Here is a 26,060-nt window from a genome sequence, read left to right as displayed (position 1 = left end):
ACGCGCCACGACGGCAGACCACGCGAGTGCCTTCGGAATTGCCATTGTGGATTCATTCTGCAGGGATGGTTTCCCTCAGAGAACATTCTCTTCGTTCTGAGTCTCTGCCCGAGCGCTTCTCTTTAGGACCAATTCACCTTGTTTTATTTGTAGCGTATTGATCTTGTGGTACTGAAATCGTACTTTCGGAACGCTTTGTGCACTTTTTTCTCTCTCACTCCGATGCATTTTGAAAACATGAGGGAGGTTGTTTCAAGAAGTCAGTGTTTAGAATTTTTCCAGTTCTTCTGGAAGTGCAGTGTGACTCTGATATTCACTCATGCATCATATACGAGACTGTGCTGGAGTTCTTGTTCCAGAAGTTTCTTCAAAACTGCTGACATCCATGGTGCCTGGGAGGCTCAGTCGGTTAAGTGTCTGACTTTGGTTCAGGTCGTGATCTCACAAGTGGGTTCAAGGCCCACGTAGAGATCTGTGCTGTCAGGGCCGAGCCTGTTTTGGATCCTCCATCCCCTTAGCTCTCTGTCCCTCCCCTGCTTGTGCGCCCTCTCAAAAATAATTAAAAAAAAAAAAAAGACTTTTCCCCAAAGCTCTGAGCTGCTACCTTGGCTCTAAATCAAATATTGTGGGAAAGTTAATTTTTTTAACTTTCTGTACAGTCATTTGGCATATTTTCCCAACTTTCTGGCATTACCACATTGTTTTAACTGCTGTAAATATTTTTAATAATAGTCCCTCAATTTATTTTTACTTTTTTTCAAACTGTCTTGACTATTCTTGGCCCTTTGTATTTTTGTATAAAAATCTGCATTAGTTTCTCAATTTCTACAAAAACTTTCTGCAATCTCTATTGAAATCATAATCCGTCTATGTGGTAATGACCAGAGAATTCACAGCTTAAAGATCTGCATGCTTGACACATCACTGTATTTATTCAGGTTTTAAAATGTCCTCTTCAACAAGGATTTTTCATATATAATGTAGAAGTTGTAATAGTTCTTAAGATGACTATCCTAATTTGTTTGTGTTTATTTGGATCCTATTATAGACGTGCATACATTTCTTTCCATTTTATTCTCTAACTTGCTGCCATCTATAAAAATGCATCTTCAAGACACCTGGGTGGCTCAGTCAGTTAAGTGTCCGACTCTTGGTTTCAGCTCAGGTCATGATCTCATGGTTTGTGAGTTTGAACTCCATGTTGGGCTCTATGCTGACAGTGTGGAGCCTGCTTGAGTTTCTCTTGCTCTCTGTCTCTCTGCCCCTCCCCAGCTTGCACGCTCTCTCAAAATCAGTAAACTTAAAAAAAAAAATACATCATCTCTGTGTTTTTTAAAAATTTTTAAATGTTTTTATTTATTTGTGTGTGAGAGAGAGAGGACGTGAGCAGGGGAGGGGCAGAGAGAGAGGGAGACACAGAATCTGAAGCAGGCTCCAGGCTCTGAGCTGTCAGCACAGAGCCCGACGCGGGGCTCGAACCCACGAATCGTGAGATCATTCCGAAGTCGGACACTCAACTGACTGAGCCCCCCAGGCACCCCATTCTCTGTATGTCTTGATGGTGAATCCAACTTTATCGAATCCAAAGTTCTATTACTTTGCTCTTTACATTTCATCTGATGATTCTTTTCCATTCTTCTATAAAGGCAATCATGTTACATGCAAATAGAATTTTATATTTTCCTTTCCAGACCTTTGCCATTTTGCTTGTCTCTCTTGCCTTGACAAGGATCTTCAGTACAACCACCAAGGAGTCACTTCTGTCTTGAAGTGCACGCGCGTGTGTGCGTGCGCGCGTGTGTGTACATGCACCGTCTGTACACGTCCCTTTCCGTGTATAATCCTGGAGCTCCGGAGGTAGCTTTGTGGTAGAAACGTGGATTGAACTGGAGCCACTGTGCAGTGCGGTTACTTTGCTGTCAGATGTAGGTTGATTTCACCAGATCACATGGCCACGTAGGAACTAAGAACAAGTCAGGCTCTAAGAGAGTTTTGTCTTCCTCCAAAAAGCTTTTCCTGAAATTATATCCATCCCATTTCCTTTTTGATTTTAAATTTGAAAGGCAAATTAACATGTAAAACACAGACAAGCTCCACGGTGCCAGAGCCCTCTGTAGAAGGAGACTGTGGAAAGTTCCGGCGAGTCCAGCCCTCTCTGAGGTGGACAGCATGTGTTCCAAACTTATTCCACATTTGGTCTCCTTCTAGAAGCCTGTTAGGCGCCATGGGACCTACAGAATTCCAAACCAAAGTGCCCCCAGACACTTAGAAAGCATGTGTATATTCATAATTATCACAAATGTAGGAAAGGAGGCGCCTTTTAAATGAAAACATAGTGCTACTATTGTACAAATTCTGTTTAGAAGGTGAACATGAGCTCTCTTCCTATCATGAAAAGGACACTTTGGCTGGCTTTCTGGACTTTTTCACTCTAAAATTATGATCGTGTGCACTGAATACAACTCGACAGACCCATCTCAAATGGTTTGAAAGCCCAATGCATAAGTACCTGAATATTTTTGAATCATAACTAATTTCCACCAATGGATACACTGAGTTGAAAACCTTAAAGAAACTGAATGTTTGTGACAAATCAGAGGAGAAGAGAATCTTGCTCACTAATGAAGACAAAATTGTAAGTAGAAATTGGTTTCTAGGTATCTGTCCCATTTCGTAAAAGCGATGGTGCCCAGCCCATTGGTTTTACAATTGGAGTTAGGAATTCAAAAGCACCAATCTGTTCACCTACATTGAATATTCCCAAGGAGATAGCTTCAGGTTTTTTGTATTACTCATGCTGATGCAGCGTATAATTTTGTAGGGAAGTGACTCAAACATCAAATACTAGCCTGCCTTAGTGTGCACGATAGTTGGGTTTTAACAGTGAATGCTCTGGAAGGAAACAAATAGCGTCAACAGTGAATTTATAGAACAAACATTATTTTAAAAGGAACAGTCCACTAGGTAATTGTATTAATTACTTCTTTTAGTCTACAGACATTTGTTCAGTTTTACTGTGTGATCATAGAATCTATAATTGATGATTTTAGGCTTTTTGGTTTAGACTTAAGTGTTTGCACTCAAAATATGAAAAATTAGCTCAGAAAGAGACAGAAAACATACTTCTTCTTTGACTAGAAATGTCTTCTACCTAGCAGGTGTTCAAAATTCTTTTACAGAACTGTAAAAATCAGGAAGTCTGTCTCACTGAAGCATTTTTACAAATATAAAGAGAATGAGGCATTATTGCATGAAAGGATGTCATTCAACCAGCATTTACTGAGCACGTACTACCTGCCAGGTGCTATGACTGGTGTTAGAGCTGCTGCAGAGAACACATTCCTGCCCACGCAATGGGCATTTTCTGACGCCCCCCCTTGCAGTCGGTGTTGAGAATTCCCCTCGCTGCAGCTATTCCATGGTGCTCCGAGATGGCCTCTTTGACACAGCTCTGATTTCAGTCACCCCAGCATTCTTGATCATTAGACATTTGGAATTTCGACATTCACACTGAATTAAAAATTGGGCAGCCTTTAATTTTTGCCAGACACGGTTAGATCCATTTTACTTTTTTATTTTTAGACAAATTAGAGACATGTACTTTTTGAAGCGTAGTTGAAGCATGCTGACAAGAAAGTTCAGTATTTAAAAATACTTCTCAAGGGTGGAAGGAAGAACTTGAGCTCATGAACCAGAGCTGCGAGGCATTTACACAGAATTTTCATAGGTATCCCCTTAGGAAACATTTGATTTAATGACACTGTTTTTAATATTACAGTTATACACTGGGTCCTAAAGTTACATCCTAAATACGAGCTTGCAGTGTTTTCATACTTGGCAAGATGGAAGTTCAAGACAAGATTATCTATTTCTCAATCTTTTTCTCTCTACCTACCTACCTACCTACCTACCGGTTGGTCAGTCTTTCTATCTATCATCTATCTACCTACTATTTATTTTTGAGAAAGGGTGTGTGAGCAAGTGGAGGAGGGACAGAGGGAGAGAGAGCATCTTAAGCAGGCTGCATGCTCAGTGCAGAGGCCAACAGGGGACTTGATCCCATGACCCTGGGATCATGACCTGAGCCGAAATCAAGAGTCGGATGCTCAACCGACTGAGCGACCCAGGTGCTCCAATGGTCATTTAAGTTTGAACCCATTCTTTGTTCCTCTCCACTCCCCATGTTAGGTATGTGGTGTCATACTTTACATCCTTTTATTTTGTGAATCCCTTTATAGAAAAACTTAATTTACTGCTTGTGTGCTTACTACTTTTATTTCTGCTTATGGTCTTTCCTTTCCACTCAAAGTGGCCCCTTTGACATTTCTCGAAAGGCCGGTTTAGTGGTGATGAATTCCTTTAACTTTTCTATGTCTGGGAAACTCTCTCTCTCCTTTTATTCTGAATGATAATCTGGCTGGTGATTCTTGACCTCAAGCCTTTTTTCTTTCAGCACTTTGAATATATCATGCCACTTCCTTCTGTGCTGCAGTTTCTTCTGAGAATCAGCAGATAGTCTTCTGGGGTTTCCCTTGTATGTAACTCTTTTCTCTTGCTGCTCTTAAAATTCTCTCTTAAGCACTACTTGCTGCTAATTTAATGACTATTTATCTTCTGTTGACCTCACTGGGTTGATATTTTGGGGGCTCTCTGTGCTCCCTGGATGTGGATTTCTGTTTTCTTCCCCAGATATGGTTTTCAGCTATTCTTCCCTCATCTACATTTTCTGTCCCCTTTTCCCTCTCTCCTACTTCTGGTAGCCCTGTAATGTGAATGTTACTACATCTCATGTAGTCACTGAGCTCCCTCAGTTGAGTGTCATTTTTTGTTAGTAGTTTTCTCTCTCCTGTTCAGCTTGATTGCTTTCCATTACTGTGTCCTCCAGTACACACTGCATATATTCTTCTCTAGTCTCCTATTCTCTCTCGTTTATTCCTAGTTTCTGTTACTGAGTTTTTCATCTCTAATGGGTTCTTCTTTATGTTTTCTATCTCTTTGTTGGTCCCACTGAGATCCTCCAGTCTCAAGCGCAATGAGTATCTTTATGACCATTACTTTTAATTCTCTCTCGGGCACATTATTCGTCTCCATTTTGTTTAGCCTTCTTGCCGTGACTTTGTCCTGTTCTTTCATTTGGGACATATTCCTCTGCCTCCTCATTTTGTCTGACTCTCCGTGTCTGGAGACTCAGCAACATCTCCTGCTCTTGAAAGCAGTGTCCTTCTGAAGAAGAGTTCTGTAGTGCCGTGCAGTTCAGTGTCCCCTGGTCACCAGCATCCGGCGCCTGAGAGGAGTCTGCTCTGTGTGTTGTGTGCATTGCTCTCTTGTAGCTGAGTTGTGTTTGCCTTCAGTCCACTTGTCGTCAATGGCTCTCTGCCTTTGGTGGGCAGGGTTTGCCTCCTGTGGTGTTGGGGCCAGTCTGGGGTCACCTCGGGCTTGATTAGGGTGACACCAGGCGTTTGCAGGGCATCCTTCCTATGGTGTCGTCTGAGAAGCTTATGTTGGTGAGTGGGGCCTGCAGGCAGACCGGATGCCTGCTCCCTGCCCACTGCTGGGGCTGCAGTTGTGATTGGCCTGGCATGTCGGTTACCTTGCCCTCACCCTGTGGCAGGTGTCGCTTTGGGGTGATGTTGGCCCCTAATGGGACTGTTTGCAGAGACGGGCTCTGGCCCAAAGTGTATCAGAGGGGGTGGGTCCCACAGGAGGACATGGGGGCAGGGTGTGCGGAGTTAGCAAGGCGTGTGAGGGCCGCCTGCAGCCCAGATGTGGCTTCGGGGGTGTGTGTGCAGAGGAGCACTGTTAGCAAGCAGGTGGGGAGTATTCGTGTGTCCAGGTTCCACAGGTCCCTGTATCGAGGCGAGGGTGGTGGGGAGAGGGGGTGCCTGCCACTCCTTTGTTCTTGAGAAACTTCCCAAAGATCCCTGTCCCTGGACTACACACTAAGATTAGTGAAGAGAGCTCCCCTCTGTGTACGCCAGGTGTTTTCCATACTGCTGCTTCTGTGCTGTATCTCAGCACGACTGTTTGTTATACTGTCTCTTTAAGGGTAAGGGGTCCATCTCCTCTCACCCTCCAGCTCTTTACAGTCACACCTGCTGAGTTTAACTTTCCAGGTGTTAAGCTCCACTGACTGTAATAACTCAAGAAATTATGCCCCTCTAGTTTTCTTTTTTTTTTTTTTTTAATGTATATTTCTAGGAGACAGAGAGAGACAGCGTGAGCAGGGGAGGGTCAGAGAGAGAGGGAGTCACAGATTGAAACAGGCTCCAGGCTCTGAGCTGGCAGTCAGCACAGAGCCCAACGCAGGGCTCGAACCCACAAACCGCGAGATCATGACCTAAGTGAAAGTCGGACGCTTAACCAACTAAGCCACCCAGGCACCCCTATGCCCCTCTAGTTTTCAAAGCCACATGTTGTGGGGTCTCATCTTCCCTGTGTGAGTCCCCTGTGCCTTGGGTGCCTTGTGTGAGGGTCCACACCCATGGAGTTTTCTCTCCCAGGACAGTTCTGGGGGGTCTGGTTAGTCCCCAACCACGTGTCTACCCTTTCTACCCTCTTCAAAGTGGCCTTTTCTCTGCACGTAGCTGTGACGAGGCTGCTCTGCCAGGCTGCAGATCATTTTCTGGGTTATTTACACTGACGTGGGTGTTCCCTTGCTGTATCTGTGTGATGGTAGGAGCTTGGGGTCCTCCTCCTGTGTGTCTGCCCTGGATGTCCAGGAAAATGATACTTAGAGCCATGGGACCGAATGAAATTATTCAGAAAGGGGACCATGAACTCAAGGCTCAGCTCATCTACAGCTGATGGGGGGGATGGAGTCAAAAGGCGGTAGCCAATGGCATTTTTCAATTTTTTGAAAGAGAATGCATGTGAATGGGGGAGGGGCAGAGAGAGGGTGACAGAGGATCTGAAGTGGGCTCTGAGCTGACAGCACAGGCCTCGAACTCACCGCGAGTTCAGACCTGAGCCAAAGATGGATGCTTAACTGAGCCACCCAGGTGCCCCCACTGTGTCATTCTTAGTGCCTCCTCTTAAGAAAATGTAACCATGTTGTAAACAACGCATACAATTCTCCCTGGAATACTCGGTATTAACCGTATGCCGTACCAGCGTATTTCTGCAGACCACAATCAATCCCCGCAGCAGAGAGTGTCAGGCCCAGAGTGATCAAGACTCTGTTCGCATCTCACAACTTTTTTTAAATAATTTTTTTTAAGTAAGTTTTCATTTATTTCTGAGAGAGGGAGACAACATGAGCAAGGGAGGGTCAGAGAGAGAGGGAGACACAGAATCTGAAACAGGCTCCAAGCTCTGAGCTGTCAGCACAGAGCCCGACGTGGGGGCTGAACCCACAAACTGTGAGATCATGACCAGAGCCGAAGTCGGGCGCTAAACCGACTGAGCCACCCAGGCGCCCCACCATCTCACAACTTTCTTAACGGCCTCCCTGTGGCCAGAATTCACCATCCAGTAGGGCAGCCACGAGCCACCAGTTGCTAGTTGCATATAAATTGATTAAAATGAATTAAAATTAAGACCTTGATTCCTCAGTCACACTGGCAACATTTCAGTTGCTTTACAGGCACGAGAGCCTGGGGCCACCACACACGGAATATTTCCATCATCACAGCCTAGCTGTGCCCACACTAACCGCCAGGCCTCCTTCCCACGTTCACTGGAAAGTTCTGTCTCGCAGAGATACGCCAGTGAATGGATCTACAATTGTAACCTTTGGCAACATGCCTGCCCTTGTCTTCTGTATTTATCTGTAGCAAACTTACCTTCTAACCTGATGTATATTTATGTGCTTTGTTTATTGTTTATGTAGCTCTTTTGGCTTTTAAGTCCACCACAGCAGCAGTTCCTATATCTGGAATGGCACCACTTGAATGAAAGCCTCTGAATTCATTCATTGGTTCACACTTGTGTATAATGTACAATTCTCCCCCTGAAAAAAAGCCCTGATGCCTGTTGTGTAACTCTTAAAGTCTCTGGTAAGTGTTTCCTGACACCGAAGGTGCCTGCTTGATGTCCGCTCGTCCCCTCTGATTTAAAGCTCTTCTTTTCTCGATCCAAAGTGCTCTGAGCAAGTTCCCACTAGAACCACCCAGTCCCATCAAAGCATTTTCCCCTCTGAAAACTTCCATCAAACACTTGGTGTGAACGGCAGGGACACGATGTTAATCGGTAGCAGAGTGCTGCCTTTCCACACCCCTGGGCATGCGGGTTGGTGAATAAACCTGACACTGGCCAGACTTCCTGTTCCCACACTCAGCAAGGGGCTGGTCATCAGTCTGTCTTTTATCTGAGCGACTGCCCAAAGTGAAGCCAGGTGAGGAGGCCATACTGTGCCCCCGGGGGCGGACGTGTCTACAGGGCCAGGATTCTCAACTGCCTTAGCAAGTCACAGTCCCGCAGGGATCAGACACAGGGACGTGTAGGGATGCACCTGTGCGCGGTGGAAGGGAAAGGTGTCCACTCGGGTCTCTGCTGAGGTCCCCTGGCCTCTCTATCAGAGAGCTGTAGGACTCACACTTGGGATGCTGATTCCCTCGCCCAGGAACGAAGACTCCTGTGGCTGAGTGTCGCCCCTTCCTGTGGGAGTTCCACTCAGCACAGACACCGTACGAGGTTACTCCCAAGACCCCCTCACGGTCATGTGGCTGTGCCTTCCCCGTGCTTTCCGGCTGCTGCTCACATCTCACCAGGTTTTCTCCCAGACTCTCCTCCTGACATGGGTTTGGCAGAGCTGCCTGCCTCCTTTGCTCCGCGTGTGCATCTTGGCGCCACCTACAGAGCCTCATTTCCCTCCTTCCTGTTCTCTCACGATCTAAGAGCCACAGGCCACGTGGAACGTGGCTCCAGGCCGTCCTCTCTTTGTGCGTTCTGAAATTACAGATCCTGGCGTCGACCGATACCACGTGCAGTGGCTCCCGGAGGCCTGCGCCCACAACGCTAGCACCCGAGCGGAGACGTCTTCTGGCCTCACCCAGGTGAGAGAGGGCCACACGGCCCGATTCGCAGCCGCATTCGGGTTCCTTGGTGTGCGTAAACAGCGGGCAGAAAGCTGTGCGGGGTGGATGGCGAACACTGCTCGTTCTCACAGGGTAGCCGTTGGGTGATAATGAGGCTGAAGTGAAAACAGAACGGTCCTTCCGTTCAGCCGTTTAGTGTTCCCCCGAGGGCACAGTCCGTGTCGCACAGGGTACGGCCTGAAACGCAGAGACAAGAGACACGGTGCGTGAAGGACTCCCAGGTCACAGGGGAGACGCTTATGCAACCCTGGTGCGTCTGGTGTTAACTGGACAGAAGTTTTGAATCATCTTCTGAATCTTGACTTGGCCACGGGAACTACAGGTGGCATTCCGTCTGCGAATTTCTGTGCGACCCTGCACTGTCTGCAATCTCGCGGGACGGTTTAAAGTACCCAAGGCCAGGGCCCCACACGTCTCGAATGTTGACAGATGATATTTAAGCAGAACATTTTTCTTGTGGCGATTTTCTAAAGCACCAAGTCGGGTATTTTTAGAATCCTATCTTGATCACATCACTTTAAGGCACGTCGGTGGGTCTGCGGAAACACGGTTTTTCACTGGATTTGACTTGTCCTGACTCATGCTCACCAAGGCTGTTCCTTTTATGTTTTCCTAAGTGGTAAAGATTGTGGCCTTCACTGGAAAAGGAAGAAAGAAAGAAAAAAAGAAGAAACATTTTTAAAAAGGGAAACCTTTTTGAAAAGCAGACAAAGAAGTGACCAGAAGTGGGGCCTATTGGATACTTTGTTGGCAGGGCCAAGGCTTTTAGTAGTTTTACTCACGATGCCTTGGAATCGTGGGAAGTGTGGCTTATTTGGAGAGACGGCCAATCCTGGGCTTCGCCTCTCTAGGGACTCTGGAGGTGATAACGAGCATTTGCTGAGCGTGGATGGTGTGTCTGGTAGACACATGAGAATGAAATCTCCAGAAAGCACTCTGCTAAAGGCGCCCACCTTGTCTGTTTCCATCTGTAAATGCCTCTTAGACCCACTGGTTTTCAAGCGCTGTGGGAGCACCGGTACTTTGCCTGTGGCCGTAGGGGCCTGCCTTCCACGCCAGGCAGCGGCACTCTTCACAGAGCTGCGGGGGGCCGTCCTCAGCGGGCAGCGTGGGCTTCCAGCAGAGTCCCGTACACAGGGTAGCCTTGTCCCCACGGGGTGGCATTTCAGTCAGGCAGCCAAGGGGATGCCCAGGCTCGCATGGGTCCCGCTCAGCCTGTGGCCAGCATGGTGCCCTGGCCTGGCCTGCCCGCCCCCTCTGGGCACAGGGCCAGGTTGCTCCCCTCTCTGCGCTGGTCTCTGGCTCCGCCCACCGCAGTGGCCTCCATTCTGACCGTGACAGAGGCCACGCGCTGAGCCCCACTGTGTGTTGTACTTCCCATCCCGAGTGTCCCACCTCAGGCTGGACGCCATCCGGCAGGGAGCCCGCCCCCGCAGTGGCCTGGACAGGGACGCCCCTGCGTCTCCTACACGTGTGCGTCAGGCGCTGGTACACACCGGACGTCATTCAAAAGTGAGAGTCGTCTTTACAGGCTTGTGCTCCCACCTGCATGGCAATGGGTCGCATCAAGCTGCTCCGGTCCTGCAGCGCCGTGGTTCTGTTCAGTTCCAGGGTGCCTCCCACGCCGTGGGGCGGCCCACAGTCCCGATCACTCAACACACGGACAGTGTCTCCTTCGTAGGTTTATAAAAGCCACGTTGCATGCTGTCCATATATAGGAAACTATCCTTCTTGGAACAGAATTCATTTCCTGCCACTTCTTTATCCCTAATGAGACATATTGCTAACATATTCCATCTCTCTCTCTCGCTCTAGGAAAATTATATAATTCTTCAGGATCTGTCATTTTCCTGTAAATATAAGGTGACTGTGCAACCGATACGGCCCAAGGGCCGCTTGAAGGCAGAAACTGTTTTCTTTACGACTCCTCCGTGCTCTGCCCTGAAGGGGAAAAGCCACCGGCACGTGAGCTGTCCTGGTGAAGCAGGTGCGTTTCAACCTGAACCCGCCAGTGTGTGTCTGTAGGGCTGGCCACACTCTGAAGACATTTCCAGATCGCATTTCATGAGATCTGAGAAACTGAACGTACCCCTCTTTCTAAATTGTAGTCTGATGGCCCAGGCTGGGAGGTAAAATACGGTTCACAGTCCAGGCTGGGTGGTAAGGTCTGGTTGATGGCCCAGGCTGGGAGGTAAGGTACGGTTGATGGCCTGGGCTGGGAGGCCTGGGTTGGGAGGTAAGATCCGGTTGCTGGCCCTGGCTGGGAGGTAAGATACAGCTGATGGCTCAGGCTGGGAGATAAGATCTGGTTGACAGTCCGGGTTGGGAGGCCCCAGTTGGGAGGTAAGATCTGGTTGGTGGCCCAGGCTGGGAGCTAAGATGGGTTGATGGCCCAGGTTGTGAGGTAATATACGGTTGTGGGCTTCATTCGGTCATTGTCATGGCATGGGAGGGGTGTCCTCTTCTGCCTACATGTATTGTCCCTTTAGAACCGACGCCAAAGGTTTCTGTGTTGCTTGTGCTTTGGCGTGTTCTACGGAAATTATTTCATGTTTATCCGCCTACTATGCCATGTGACCTGCTTTTATGTACTTTCCATGACACCCCAGCCCCACATCTTCTCCTGTCCCCGCTCCTTGCCAGGGCCTGTCCCCCTGTCCTGTGGTGGAATGAGTACCCCGGGGCTCCGGAAACACAGCCCACTGAGCAACCCTGACTCGGGATTCCTTCTCATAGCCTCGCTACCCACCCCGGTCACGGCGTTCACCTCTGCTCTCGAAGAAGTAGCCCAATCTTCAGGAGGCAGAACTCCCTCTCCTTCTCCCATACCCACAGCTGGGTCCTAAAAAGAATCCCCAAAGCACCCAGGAGAGTTGCTGCACCCAGATGGCCTCTGGCTCGCTGACTGTCCCCACAGGTCATGAGGTGATGGTCCAAAGCCATGTGTGAAGACCGAGGTCAGACCGCACGTGCCTCCTCCGGGAAGCGGCTGCCCCAAGTGCCCACGATGCGTGCAAACAGCTGCCATGCCCAGTCCGTGTCCCGCAGCCTCACTCGCTCTTATGTCCTCTTGCTACAGCGCACGTGCCTGCCAAGGTGCTCACCAAGCCTGAGAACCTCTCTGCCTCGTTTGTGATCCAAGATGCTAACATCACAGGCCACTTTTCTTGGAAGATGGCCAAGGCCAACCTCTATCATCCCATGACTGGCTTTCAGGTGACCTGGGCCGAGGTCACGACGGAGAGCAGACAGAACAGCCTGCCCAACAGCATCATTTCACAGTCGCAGATCCTGCCTTCCGTAGGTGCCGACTCGGTTTCTCTGTGCGTGTGGCCGGTGGAGGGGAGGGGGTGCTTGCGCCATGATGCAGGCAATGTACTGAGGCGTCTTCCCGCATCATCTTCTGGACGCATTAGTTTGCAAGTATTAACGACATATCACAGGTGCTGCTGTGAGCAGGGTAAACAAACAGTCGTAACTAACTTCAGTCTGCAGTTACTTCAGCAGCCTCAAGCCGGGCTTGTGTGCTGGTGATTTAACAGTTTCTCTGCTAACCCCATGTCGCTCTGGTCCAAGTGGACGTGCCTTGTTTGAAGTGTTAAATTGGGGGAAAATAGCTCAAAGAAGCTTGTTGTTTCTCTCTCTTTTCCCCCCTTCAAATTTGGCCTGAGACTATAATGAATTGGCCTGTCTTCCAGGCCACTTAATTAATTCCTTGGCTTGAAAAAAAAAAAACCCATGTGTGGGCTTTTACCCTCTCTAAAAATGCCCTCAGGATAGCCAACTCCTGCTCCAAAAAGAAAGAAAGAAAGGAGAGAAAAAACTTAAGTCCGGAAGGAAAAATTCCTTGGAATTAGAAAGTAGTTACTCTATGAATGTATTAGGTTTTATTGAATTTTGAAAAGAATGTGTTGGCATAAAAATAAACATTTTCGGTTATGGGCAATGACAGATATTGTGTTTTAAGGAAAACAGTTGGCTCCTTCACTGAAATTTGGATGATCAAGAATTCACATCACAAGTTGTCCAGATGAAAACTATCAACCATGGGAAAGTCTTATGTTAAGGAATAAAAAGTGAAATCTCAAGGGTGAGCCCTGAGAACTGGCACCGCGGCACACTTGAACCCTGCTAAGTGTGCCAGGCTGCTAGGGTAGAGAGAGGTGCTGAGAGAGGACGGCGCCGCAGGCTCTGGCCAGGGGGAGCTGCCGCGGTCTGTGAGGCTGCTGTGGGCGCCCACCTGCTCTCTGCGCTCACACCTCTTATCTGACTGCTCACACCCATTCTCTGACTGGGGCATGCCCGTGGGAGAACGTGTCCACACTGAGCGTACCCCTTTGTGGCCCCCACAGGATCACTACGTGCTAACAGTGCCCAATCTGAGGCCATCTACGCTGTACCGACTGGAAGTACAGGTGCTGACCGCGGGAGGGGAAGGGCCGGCCACCATCAAAACCTTCCGGACGCCCGACCTCGTGCTGCCCTCGGTGCACAGTGAGTGTGGGACACGGAAAGTCAGCAGGCGCGGGGACCCTCCAATGAATGACTGGGTTGTCTCAGGCTCCTGTGATGCCAGGGGGTCTCTTGATCTGAAATCCTTCCTCCCCGTGCATATGTATTGCTGGACTTGATTGTAGACACCATTAGCATCATCGTGTGCTTGGTGACAAACTGCTCCCTCCCTGCTTGCATCCCTTTCCTTCCTTTTGTTTTCTACACATATCCAGCTTATTACTTCCCTTTTACACCATAAATATACGAGGGGGAAAATCTATAACCTCATAGCAGTCTGAAATTGTTTGAAAAAATTGAGATTTTCAAATATGACGATACAGGAAATACTTTGCTAAGGATTATTTTCTTATTACAGTATTTTACTGTAATATATTACATAAATGTTCTTCATAGTACGACCCAAATCTACTGGATTTACTGCAAAGTCAAGTTTTTTAAAAATTGTCACCCACGGTTTCAAAACATTGAGGCTCTTGCTGATTTTTAAGTTAATGTACTTCATCTTTTTCCAGCTTAAACTTACAAAGGAGTGCCTACAGATCTGTCTGGTGCTGAGAAAATGGGGCAGGAGCCCTGGATTTACATTTACAGTTGCACTAGTAAATTTGCCCTGATTACTGTCCATGCCTAGAACTGTAGCAAACACCACCCAGCCCGGGAGAGCTTGGCAGGCTCTTCCCTTCGTAAGGGTTGGGTGAATGCTTTCCTGATACTCCTTTGAAAATGGGTCTCATCCAAGTACTGGTTACACTTTTACCTTCCCAGGAAATAGAAGGACCTGGAGGGGCACCTGGATGGCTCAGTGGGTTGAGCGTCTGGCTCTTGGTTTCAGTTCAGCTCATGATCTCACGGTTCGGAAGTTCGAGCCGCACTCGGGGCTCCGTGCTGACAGTGCAGAGCCAGCTTGGGATTCTCTCTGCTCCTCCTCTTCGCGTTCGCTCTCTCTCAAAATAAACTTCAAAAAGAGAAGGAAGGGCTTTGGTGTGCTTGGGTAAATAACTGTAGGATGCAGGAAACGAGGTTCTACCCCTCTTGTGAGTTTATGGATTTAGGGAAGAAAGCAAGGAGTGGGGAAGAGGAGGGAAGCTGATTCCCAGCAGGGGAGCTGTGGGTGCAGGAGGGAAGACCCTGGTTCTGATGCTTTCACCACCAGTACCTGGCTGCCTGTTGAGCACCGGTGACTGACACGTATGCCCTGTCACCCTTTAGGACCCCACCTCAGACATCGGCATCCGCATCATTACAAGCCTTCTCCAGAAAGATACTGAACGGCCCTAGAAGATGTCTAAGAATGGAAGGGATGTGCCGGCATGCTGAGCTACCTGGTCTACACTTACAGGCAGGCACCCCCCAGAACTCCCTACCCGTCGTCATCTGCGCCCGAGGAACCTCTGCCCATCTGGGACACATGTGGAAACCAGCGACACACAGCCCATGGGGACAGACAGCGGCTTCCTACGGGGAGGAGGGAAATGAAGAGGCAGCCTGTGGAACCGGGCATTTAAACGTCCACATGTGAGTGTCCGCTGAATGACTGCAGAAGGGTGCTCTTCCTGGATTCACAGCAGCACATTCGCAAGTTAGTGTAGCCAACACACAATTTGTCCACACACCAGGCCTCACGCGGATCCACACAACATTTTCAAATTAAACGATGGCTTTGATTTGCAAAGTCAACTAAGATGATGCAGTGGTTAGGTCCTATTCCAATCTATCTTTCATAAGATGATTTATATCACGTATAATTTTTAACTGAAAAAAATCTAACCTCAAATACAGCAATTAATTTAAATCTCTGCCTGTCCTTACGCTACATTCGCACAAAGGCGAATGAGCACTGCATCTGTCAATCGTGCTTTTCGAAAGACTCCAAAGCAGGAGAGATTCAGCTAATCAACCTGCTATCCAGAGTCGGCCCCGGAGAAGTTAAAATTCATTCCTAGGGATACTTTTTAATATTTCGTCCTGCAAAACGAGAGATTTTCCTTGTTTCCTTAGTGCAGGAAAGAGCTGCTGATATACTTTGTGTTTCCACTTCATGCATCTAAAAATTTACAAAACGTCTTGTTTAAAATGAAAGAATCCCAACTATTGGATATCTTCCAGTCTTTACTAAGTGTTGCCTTTTCTTAATCACAGTAAGCTACTTGTGTGCTAGAATATTGTCTCTTCTTGGTGATATAGGAAACATGAGGCCCTGATTGATAGAGAGCAGCTATTTACTCTTTCAAATCCATTATATCATACTGTTTGGCTCTAAACTACCCCCTTTTCGCATGAACTTGGGTCAAACACCTCAACTATATATAATGTCGCACTGTACGTTGGGGCAGCCTTCCACCCAGAAATGTTTAGTTTAATAAAGTTGTTCTTGAGGAAATATCCACATTTATGGTTTGAAATATGCAGATATGTTTTTGTGTCTATGTACTTATAAGTATGTGTGTGATACACATACACACATCACAGACCTTGAACATGACTCCCTAAAGAAATGGTTTTCACAGCTACCAATGGTGGATAAAGATAAGTTCTTCTAGAGAGGGTTCTAGATTTTCCCCATCAGTGTTTATTCTATGAGGAAAGAGCAATGTATCAAAAGTTAAACATTGGAAAGAAAAGGCTTCCTCATTTCACTGTGTACCTTGCTAAAATGGGGGAAGTTTCAGTACCGACTTCTTGGGGTTTGATGGCAGCACTGGGTGCTTACCGTGTCGTGGTTCCTGAGAGCATGTGGACGCCCAGACCGCTCCTGGAGGGGGCGGCTCAGGACTCCTTCACTTCCTGCGGCTCCTCCACGGTGTCAGAAAGCACACGCACTACAAAATGGAGAGGGACTACTTTTATTATTACATCTTTAGGAAACGCAGCCCAGAGGCATGGATATGTGGCAACAGATCTTGAAAACCGCTTCCTGTGTGGTGGAGACTTTTAAAGGTCGATGACAGAGGCAATGTTTCGCAGCCCAGCACAAGGGACACTCCCGGGGTCAGCAGGGTCAGCAGGGACGCGCACGGTGCTTCCTGATGATTTTCTAGAGCCCTCAGCATGGTCTGGGACACTGAACACACGTGCTGTGAGGTCACCGGCTTGTAGGAGACACATTTGGAATGCACAGCTCAGAACCACCCCTCATTTCAAACAGCCCCAATCCTGACCCAACACCACAGAATCTTCTAGGAAGCTCTGACTTGTGCCCTTAGCGGCATCCGAATTTCAGATTGTCAAATTTTCACAAATGAAGGTGTCTAATACTGGCTACCAGTTTCTCTGTTACTTTAATTTGTCACGAACAAACCTAGCACTGATGCCAGCACATTTTTGTCCAGTTGTGTAGTTCAAAATGGAGGCACGTATACATAGATACGAAATATTATTAAATTATTGTGTAAGTTTAATGTTACAAAGCTTAATTATGTTTCCTTTATCCGGGTAATAGACGATGAGCAAATCTATCCTTTGTGTGGATGAAGGTCCTGAGGCTTACACCTCCCTTAGGAAATCAGAAGCACTTCGTAGGAGTGTCTACTTTTGCAATAACATTCATAACTTAAATATTATTCACATTATTTGAAGAAAAATGCTATTGATTAGGTGATTAAGGAAGCATGAGTTTCTTTTATGAATTGCAATAATATGCAAATCGGCCAAATTATAATTACATTTTTTTAATATAAAAAATTTGAGTGCCCTAATAAAGGGACATGACCTATGGGGTTTTTTCCTCTAAACACAGCTACGTGGCTAAGTCTCTAATATGTCTTATTGAACTAAATGCATCTCTCTTATCTGAGGACATACATATTCAGCGATAGTATTTACTCGTCAAAGTGTAGCCCATCAAAAATAGCAAGTCCTCGGATCCTGGCGGCTCACTCGAGAGTTACGGCACCTGCAGGGGGTCCCTCTACCTGTTTGCTCTCTGTCTCTCTAACGGGAGCCCTGTGGTGTGATGTTTATAGGTGATCATGTGCCCTCTGGAGCCATTCGTTGTTTCAGTAGGATATATTAGAGGCAGGAAAATGGATGGCAGGTAGTTTTTTTTAAATGATTATTGAACAAAACTCAAGTTTAAAGATGCATGTATATCCTGGGAACCCAGAAGAGCCCATCACTAAGTCTACAAAGCAGGCTTTCTGCAGCTCAGCCCGACGGGCGTGTGGGACCGCTCGCGCTCTGGGGTGCACGTCCAGCATAGTGTACGGTGTTGTGCGGCGTCCCTGGCCCTTACCCGCCAGATGTCCCCAGGTGGGGACAAGCAACGATTCTTTGCCTTGCATTGGGACCCGAGTAAATGACAAGAGTAAGTCCTGGGAAGTTACAGCATTCGACTCCAAAGCCCCGTGTTGTGTCTTTTCTGTCCGCTGAATCCTGTGATGGTAACACTGAATTGTGACTTGTGTCTGTATTGTGCAAGTACAGATGGGAATTCTGTCCTGTCTACCAGTCAGCGTCACTTATGATAATGACTTATTTATTTAATGCCCTTTCTTACACCTTCTGCCATGGATTTACTAAGTTTGCTCATTCCCATGATGCAACTATGTCTGAATCTTGTGCTACAAACCTTCCCACTGTAACCAGAACACAAGGCTCTCTATCTGTTGCATGTGCTTAATACTCACGGAAAATAATAAATGCATAAAGATGGTGACTCTTACCTACGGCTGTGCATGGCCAGACTCCGTTTCTTACCTCTCCTGAGTATTTTAGCAAGTTATACCATTTCCAGAGTGATTAACAGAGGTCTGTATGTAAAGTTACTATATCTTAATTATACTGTAGTGAGCAGATAACAGAAGACCTACCTTCTCATCCAAATGGCCAACAGAGTTCAAGCCTCTCAGACTGGTCATTCCAAGTCAATATTTATTTATGTCTGTAATTAAAAAAAAAGTGTTTGATTTTTGTGTGTGTCTGTCATGTTAGTTAGAGAGAAGTAATCCTGTAAAAAAAACCATTTTGTAAAAAAAAAAAAAATATTGTAAATAGTTGGATATTCTGTGACTCATTATTTTCATGTTAGAGTTTGTACATACTGATTCAGTAATAAAGCATCCTTACACCCACCCGGTGGACTAGACTCATTTATTAAAAAAAAAAAAAAACAACAACACTTTTTTCTTTTTTTTTTTTTCTCCTGTGTTCCCACAGAGAGTCAAAAAGTCAGTATGAATGGAATTTGAGGTGTGGCAAATGTAACAAGAGGCACTTCATCCTGATGAAAGTATTCTGGGGTCTGGCGACTGACACTTGGGAGGTGGTTCACAGTATTTACTTAGGACTGTTACTGCTGAGGGCTGTGGTGGCATTTTTTTATCCATAGTCTACAAGTTAAAGTGGCCCCTCCCACACGTATCCATAAAACGCTACTCGTAGGACGTGCTCTTAAGTGTCATCCCTACCTCTGTGGTCCCCCACACCGCGCACTCTATTCAGAGCTCCCCATCTCCGGTATCCAAGGAGAGCTTCCCGCACTTCCCACTGGGACAGCAGTGGGCCGGGAACAGATCTGCTGATGAGCGAGCAGAATGTCGCCCCATAAAGCTTGAGGGAAAACGTGGTGTTCTCCAGGGGAACCTCAATCTTCTCTTTCCTACATGAAATCACCCACTTAATGTACACATTCATTGAACGAACATACCCTCGGTTTGTGCCGTGTCCCTGGTCCCGTTCTAGAGGTGGGACATTGCCCACAAAGGGAAAGCCCCCTGTTTGCTTTCTTCCTTCCAGTAGGCAGAGATGTGGTAGGTCAGCAAGTGAACAATGAAAGTGTGCAGAGGTGGGGAGTGGAGATGCCATGAGACGCGGTCAGAGAGGGGCCAGGATAAGAAGTTCAAGGTCTCGTGAATATTTTTAAAGGTCACTCTGGCTGCCATGGGCAGAAGAGACTGTGTGAAGAAAAGGGAGGAGAGCACGCAGAAGACCGTGGTGTTTGTGCACGCAGAGACAGGACTGTGGATTAACATGCAATGGCACGGTAGATGTGCAGAGGAGCCAACAGACTGGGGGTACGTTTTAGAAGCTACACTGATAAGACTCCTATGAGAAGGTGAGCCAAACACAGAAATACAAACCTGTTCTGAACAGCACTCAGGAATTCCCAAAGATGGTTTCCTTAAAATCAATTAGCAAGAACACAGATGAATCCAGACCTCAAAGGCCATATACTGCATGACAGCATTTTAGAAATATTTTTGAGACAGCGTGAGTGGGGGAGGGGCCGAGAGAGAGGGGGACAGAGGATCTGAAGCGGCCTCTGTGCTGACAGCAGAGAGCCCAACGTGGGCCTTGAACTCATGAACCACGAGGTCATGACCTGAGCTGAAGTCGGACCCAGCCAGTGCCCCTGTATGACTTTTTATCAGAAGTCTGGACTCGGAAGTCCATAGACGAAGAAGGCGGGTTGCCAGGAGCTGGGGGCGGGGCATGCCAGCGACAGCCCTATGGGCACGGGGCTTCCCCATGGGGGGCATGGGGCCTCCCTACAAGCATAGGACCTCCCCACAGGGGGCACGGGGCATCCTCACGGGCACGGGGCCTCCCTCCAGAATTAATGGAAATGCCCTGTAGCCACATTCACACAATGCTGAGAATGGACCAAATGCTACCGGACGGCACACTTCAAAACGGTTCGTGTCTGTTTACGTGAGTCTTACTCCAAAAGAAAACAAGTATCAGCAATCCCATCTGAAACACATACACCTATATACCTAACCCACATACCAACATGCACAGGCATCCATCCTGCTGACTTTTAATGTAAATACCACTCACTGGCTCTTGCTGGTGGGGGAGGGGGATTCGTGTCTTTATGTGCAAAGCAAATCATCCCTCTGATCTTCAACTGGAAAGTATGCACAAATGGTGCCAGAGAGAGAGCAGTGCTGGTCTTGACCTTGGGGAGGAAGTGCCTGGGTTATTCTCAGGTCCTCCTGGGCACAGCACAGAATATCAGGTGAGGCCAGGCCTCAAGATGCAGCTGTGGCTGCCCTACCCCCGGCCCGAGGCCCCGCGCCACCTGCCTGAGCTACCTTGACCGCTAACTCGCCCCCATCTCCTCGTGCCTTTGATGCCCACGTTCCCCGAAGCCCTCAGACCACCGAGTCACCTCCCCGTCAGCCACCAGGTCATGTCACTTCCCACCGCTGTCCCTCCTCACCCTCCATTCTTCTCTCCACCCCTTCACACCTCTTCAGCCTCCACTGCTGCCACGCTCTCTCACCCCTTGAGTGACACCACGGGGACTACGCATTGCCGGGCTGGGTGGGACACCACGTCAAACCAATGTATGTTTTCAGTATCGTTCCCAGAGGGGACATGTTCACACAGCTGTGTCGTAAGAACATGACTTTGCCAGCAGTGCCTGGCAGCTCGGTTGGTTGAGCGTCTGACTCTTGATTTCAGCTCAGGTCATGATCTCTAGGTTTGTGGGATTGAGCCCTGCATCAGTCTCAGTGCTGAGCATGGAGCCTGCTTGGGAATCTCTCTCTCTCTCTGCTCCTTCCCTGCTCATGCTCTCTCTCTCTCTTAAAATAAATAAACTGAAAAAAAAAAAGAACATGACTTTGTAATAACTTGGACAATGCTTGTACTTTGAGCAGGCACTTGTGGGTGAAGGCGAGGTGGCTGTGGGTGACAGAAAAGACTTTAAATGACTAAGGATTGGGTCCTCTCTATACAAAGCCCTGTGCAGCATGCCTGTCCCCTCCCTGCAATGGCTTTCCAACTCAACGTGAGGATTTCACCACCTGATGGTGACTTAGAAGTTGGGTTTAGTTACGTACGAGTGGTGTGCAAATTCCAAAGTGTGCGTGTGCGTGTGTGTGTGTGTGTGTGTGTGTGTGTGTGTGAAAACCCCACGTACCTGGGGATCGCAGTCCCTAACTAACAGGAATGTGCACTGCTGTATCTGCTCTAGCACTTTCTGACATCTGGCCCAGGGGAGTGATGTAAGGAGAGTAAGCAGTTCGTGTGAGATCTGCATAATGACAGGTTCTGATCTATAGATGATATACGGAGAGGAATTCAGAAAAGTAGACGAAGAGCAAACAAAATCATAATTAACGGGCAGACAGCAAGTGAGCAAAGCAAGCAGAAGCACTCTGCACATGTGCAAAGCAAGGGGCAAAGGGCACAGAAAGAGGGAGACGGGCGGAGGCGGGAGGGACCACGCGGCCCAGGGCATGATCCCTGAAGCCTGCGCTGGCCCTTCTGCACAGTAATGAAGGGTCAGAGGTCGGCCTCGGACACTGCCAAGCTTTAGGAGGGGAACATGCTGGTGGAAACACAGCCGGGAGGAGCATGAAGCAGGCTTCCTGGGCTCCGGGAAGAGCACGGTCTACCCTCCGACTCTCACCAGGTACAATCTAGTTTTACCAGACTTAAGTGAAAGCCCACACCCTCGTGGATGGCCCACCTTTCTGGTAGGAGTCTTCTTTCCATTTTTTTAACTTACTGCTTTGACTAAATTGTAGACTCACGTGCAAGTTGTAAGAAATGGTAAAGAGAAGCTATTACCCTGGACCTTCATCCAGTTCCAGCAATGGTGACATCTACCACAATGAAAGTCCAGCATCCGAACCCAGGGAGTGATGCCTGTACCAGCCACAGAGCGTATGCTGATGTCACTGGCTTTACATGCACGTGTGTGTGGATTTACTCCCATGTGAGTGTTACATGTGTGCGTGCTACTCTGTTAGAACATCTAGAAGACACATTACTTTTAAGGAAGGATTATATACTTCTGCACATTTCCCTAAGGCCAAATGCCATTTGTCCTACGCTGACTTTAAGTATAATTCTATCGATATGATTAACTCAATATGCATTTGATAACCATCTTGAATTTCAGTCAATGCATTGTATTCTGAAGCAGCTCCAAATTTGACAGATCTGTCTTTAAAAAAAAAAACCCATCTTGTTCAATGAAACTAAATTTAAGCGTAATTAAAATCTACAGATTTGAAAAGTCATTTCATGGACTAACAGTAATCCGGGTGCATCTCTCTGGTCTAGAAGTGGATTTGAGAAAGGAAAAAAAAAAAAAAGGAAACTGAAATTCATTCTTCTTTAGAACAGTAAACACTGCCCAAAGTAGGAAAGTTTCCAGTCTCAGATTAATGTAGCCCTTAAAGATTGAGTTTTGAATGGTTATCGCCTCTGGTTATTAGCATGACCCTGGGTCAGCTGCTCTCAAAACTGGCTGCCTCACTGAATCCCCTGGGGGGCTTTGAAGCCCAGGGTCCTCTGGTACCTTCAGATCTGGAGTGAAGTGTGAACGAGGGAGCTGTGTGAAAGCGTCCCCAGCTAATTCTCAGATGTGCCCGGAGTGGGGGGCCACTCTTCCGGACGATGGGAAGATGCGAACGAACGATAAATGGTATAAACATTGCTGCTCACAGGGCTGAAGGAGTGCAGAGTCATACTGTAGCATACGACTAGATGGCACTGGATGGAAGTGAAGTTTTCCGACAACATTTCACGCTTCACAGAATCCTATGAGAAGGCATAGACGCAGACGCTAAATGCGCAAGCAGATACTCCCGTGTGTAGACAGATCTCTATACATAGAGATTGCCCAGTCCGCCTTCTCTTGGTGTCCCTGGGGATTCACTGTGGGACATTCCGATACAACATACGGGTGGCCAGACGTAGTGTGGATATTCCAGTGTGCTGTTAGTGGAAATTATCATCTTTTCTGGCCTGGTGAAGTCGCTTTCAGAGAGGCAGCTTGTAGTGATTTAGATGCAGCCACAACGAGCCAATTAGAATCGATCTGTCAGTGGACTCCCAGCGCCAGACTGTGTGCAATCCCAAACTCATTGTGACTGACCTCTTTGTCCAGATATCTCCTTCCTCATCTCAAACAAGCCCACCAAAAGCAATTGGCTCCATTACGAATAATGGAAACCAGCCCTCATGCCTTTGTTGAGTGCCCCCTCTGGGTATTGCGCCAGGTCGATCATACAGCCCTCTCCGTGGTTTACAAGGGAAGCAGCTAATAGAATTAACCCCCGCAGCTAACATGTGCTGAGGGCGTGCTAACGGCGAGGCACTTGGCTACGCGTGCTGTTTGCATGAGTTCGTTCATTTCTACAATCATCCTATGGGGATACAGTGTGTGAAAGCTGAGGAAAGTGAGACACAGGTTAGGTCAGCCCAAGATCAGGTAGCTAGTGAGCTACAACGTCTGAAAATGAACCCGGGCCATGAACATCTGGCCACTAGACTCGTGTGTGTCAGCCTGTCCTCCATAGCCTCAAGGTACTAAAGGTACTGTGTACAGCATGCCTTGTCCCAGTTACAATCACAGGAGCACACCCACATCAGTGTAAATAAGCCCGAACGTGACCCGAGGACTCTCCACAGCTACATGCAGAGAAGGGGCCGAACTGAAAAGAGGAAGGGCCAAGATGTGCCTGAGAACCAAACTCAGCTGCAGGACTCTCTGCAGGAGGGAGAGGGGGACGCTGCGGGCACAGGGAAGGAAGAGGAGTGGGAACCAGAGCAGCCGCCTGGCACTGGGCACCCACACGGGGAAAAAAGACCCCATATCGTTTGGCTCTGAAAACCAGAGGGACTTGACTTCTCAAGCTCTAACAACCGGTGGGGCTTAACACCTAGAACTTTAAAAACCAGCAGACTCTGTTCTGGGAGAGCCAGAGGGTAAGAAGAAATGGAGTCTCTGCCCATGACGATGCAGCATAACAAACAACAGTTGAGGTACAACATAGAATCAGCAGTTTGGAACACACCCGGGGTATATGGGAGGGAGATTTGTTGACTAGTCTCACAGCATGGGATAGGAGGGCATGGATCCTTGGGAGATTCCTTCAAGAATGAAAGAGCTAGTGGGCACCATTCCCACCACTAAACCAGCCTTACAAAAAATGTTAAAGGGGTATTTTTGAATGGAAAGGAAAGACCATAAGCAAAATAAGTAAGAAAAGTAAGAGCACAAAAGCAGTAAAAAGCAAGTATAGCTATAAAAATCAATCAAGGGATTCACAGAATAAAAGGACATAAAGTGTGATACCATATACATAAAACGTGTGTCGGGGGGTCGGATAAGAGTAGAGAATGGGTACAAACAGGGCCGCCTTGGTGTCTAAGTCAGTAAAGCATCCAGCTTGGACTCAGGTCATGATCTCACAGTTTGTGGGTTTGAGCCCTATGTCAGGCTCTGTGCTGACAGCTCAGAGCCTGGAGCCTGCTTCACATTCTGTGTCTTCCTCTCTCTCTGCCCCTCTCCAACTAGTGCTCGGTCTCTCTTCTCTCTCTCTCTCAAAAGTAAATAAACATTAAACATAAAAAAAAAATGGGTACAAATGTAAGCAACTACCTATACAATATACAGTGCTAAACACATAAGATGTTATATATAAGCCTAATGGTAATCACACATCAAAAATCAGTAACAGATATGTGAAAAATCGAGAATGGAATCCAACTATGTCACTAAAGAAAGCCACCTAACTGTGAGAAGAGAGTAAGAGAAGAGAGGAACAGAGGAGAACCAGAAAAACCATAAAGCAAGTAATAAGATGACAATAAATACAAATCTACCAATAAATACTTTGAATGTAAAGAGACTACATGCTCTTATCAAATGACACAGGATAGTGGAATGGATAAAAAAAAATCCATTTATACGCTGCCTACATGAGACTCATTTCAGACCTAAGGACACATGAAGATAGAAAGTGAAGGGACAGAAAAGCATTTATCATGCAAATGGAAGTGATACGGGGATGAATAGAATGAAAGCCTGGGTAGCAATGCTTATAATGAACAAAAAAGACTTTAAAACAAAGACTGTAACAAGAGACAAAAAAAAAAAAAAGACACTTTCTAATCATAAAGAGGACAATCCAAGAAGATATAACAATTGCAAATATTTATGCAACCAATATGGAAGCACCCAAATATATAAAACATCTAATAACAAACATAAAGGAAGTAATCAATAATAATAGAATAGTAGGGGCCTTGAACACCCCACTTACATCAATGAACAGATCATCCAAACAGAAAATCAACAGGAAAACAGTGGCTTCGAATGATACACTGGACCAGAGGGATCTAACAGATATATTCATTAACATTCCATCCTAAAACAGCAGAAGACACATTCTTTTGAAGTGCACTTGGAATATTATCCAGAATAGATCACATGTGAAGCCACAAAACAAGTCCCAACAAATTAAAAACAGCTAAAGTTATGTCATGTGTTGTTACTGACCTAATGCTATGAAACTAGAAATCAACCACAAGAAAAAACCTGGAAAGAACCCAAACACATGGAGGGTAAATCAGATGCTGCTAAATGATGAATGGATCAACCAGGAAATCAAAGAAGAAATTAAAAAAAAAAACAAAAAACACAGGCAGACAAATGAAACGGTCCAAAATCTTTGGGATGTAGCAAAACTGATTCAAGAGGGAAGTTTATAGAAATACAGGCTTACCTCAAGAAGCAAGAAAAATCATAAAGAAAAAACCTAACCT

General features: G+C 47.0%; 1 protein-coding gene across 1 annotated transcript in view; it reads left to right on the top strand.

The window, feature by feature from the left end:
- ANOS1 (anosmin 1) overlaps positions 1 to 18,407 on the top strand; it is a 607,978-nt gene extending 589,571 nt beyond the window's left edge. Inside the window, exons 11-15 of the mRNA XM_077754738.1 lie at positions 8,899 to 8,993; positions 10,851 to 11,022; positions 12,115 to 12,335; positions 13,388 to 13,529; positions 14,760 to 18,407. Coding sequence (XP_077610864.1) covers positions 8,899 to 8,993; positions 10,851 to 11,022; positions 12,115 to 12,335; positions 13,388 to 13,529; positions 14,760 to 14,818 — 689 coding nt within the window. The 3' untranslated portion in view covers positions 14,819 to 18,407. The remainder of the gene's footprint in view (positions 1 to 8,898; positions 8,994 to 10,850; positions 11,023 to 12,114; positions 12,336 to 13,387; positions 13,530 to 14,759) is intronic.
- Positions 18,408 to 26,060: the final 7,653 nt, after the last annotated feature.

This window comes from Crocuta crocuta, unplaced genomic scaffold, assembly GCF_008692635.1.
Source record: "Crocuta crocuta isolate KB4526 unplaced genomic scaffold, BGI_CrCroc_1.0 scaffold221, whole genome shotgun sequence".
Taxonomy (NCBI): domain Eukaryota; kingdom Metazoa; phylum Chordata; class Mammalia; order Carnivora; family Hyaenidae; genus Crocuta; species Crocuta crocuta.
This window is presented reverse-complemented; position numbering and strand designations above follow the sequence as displayed.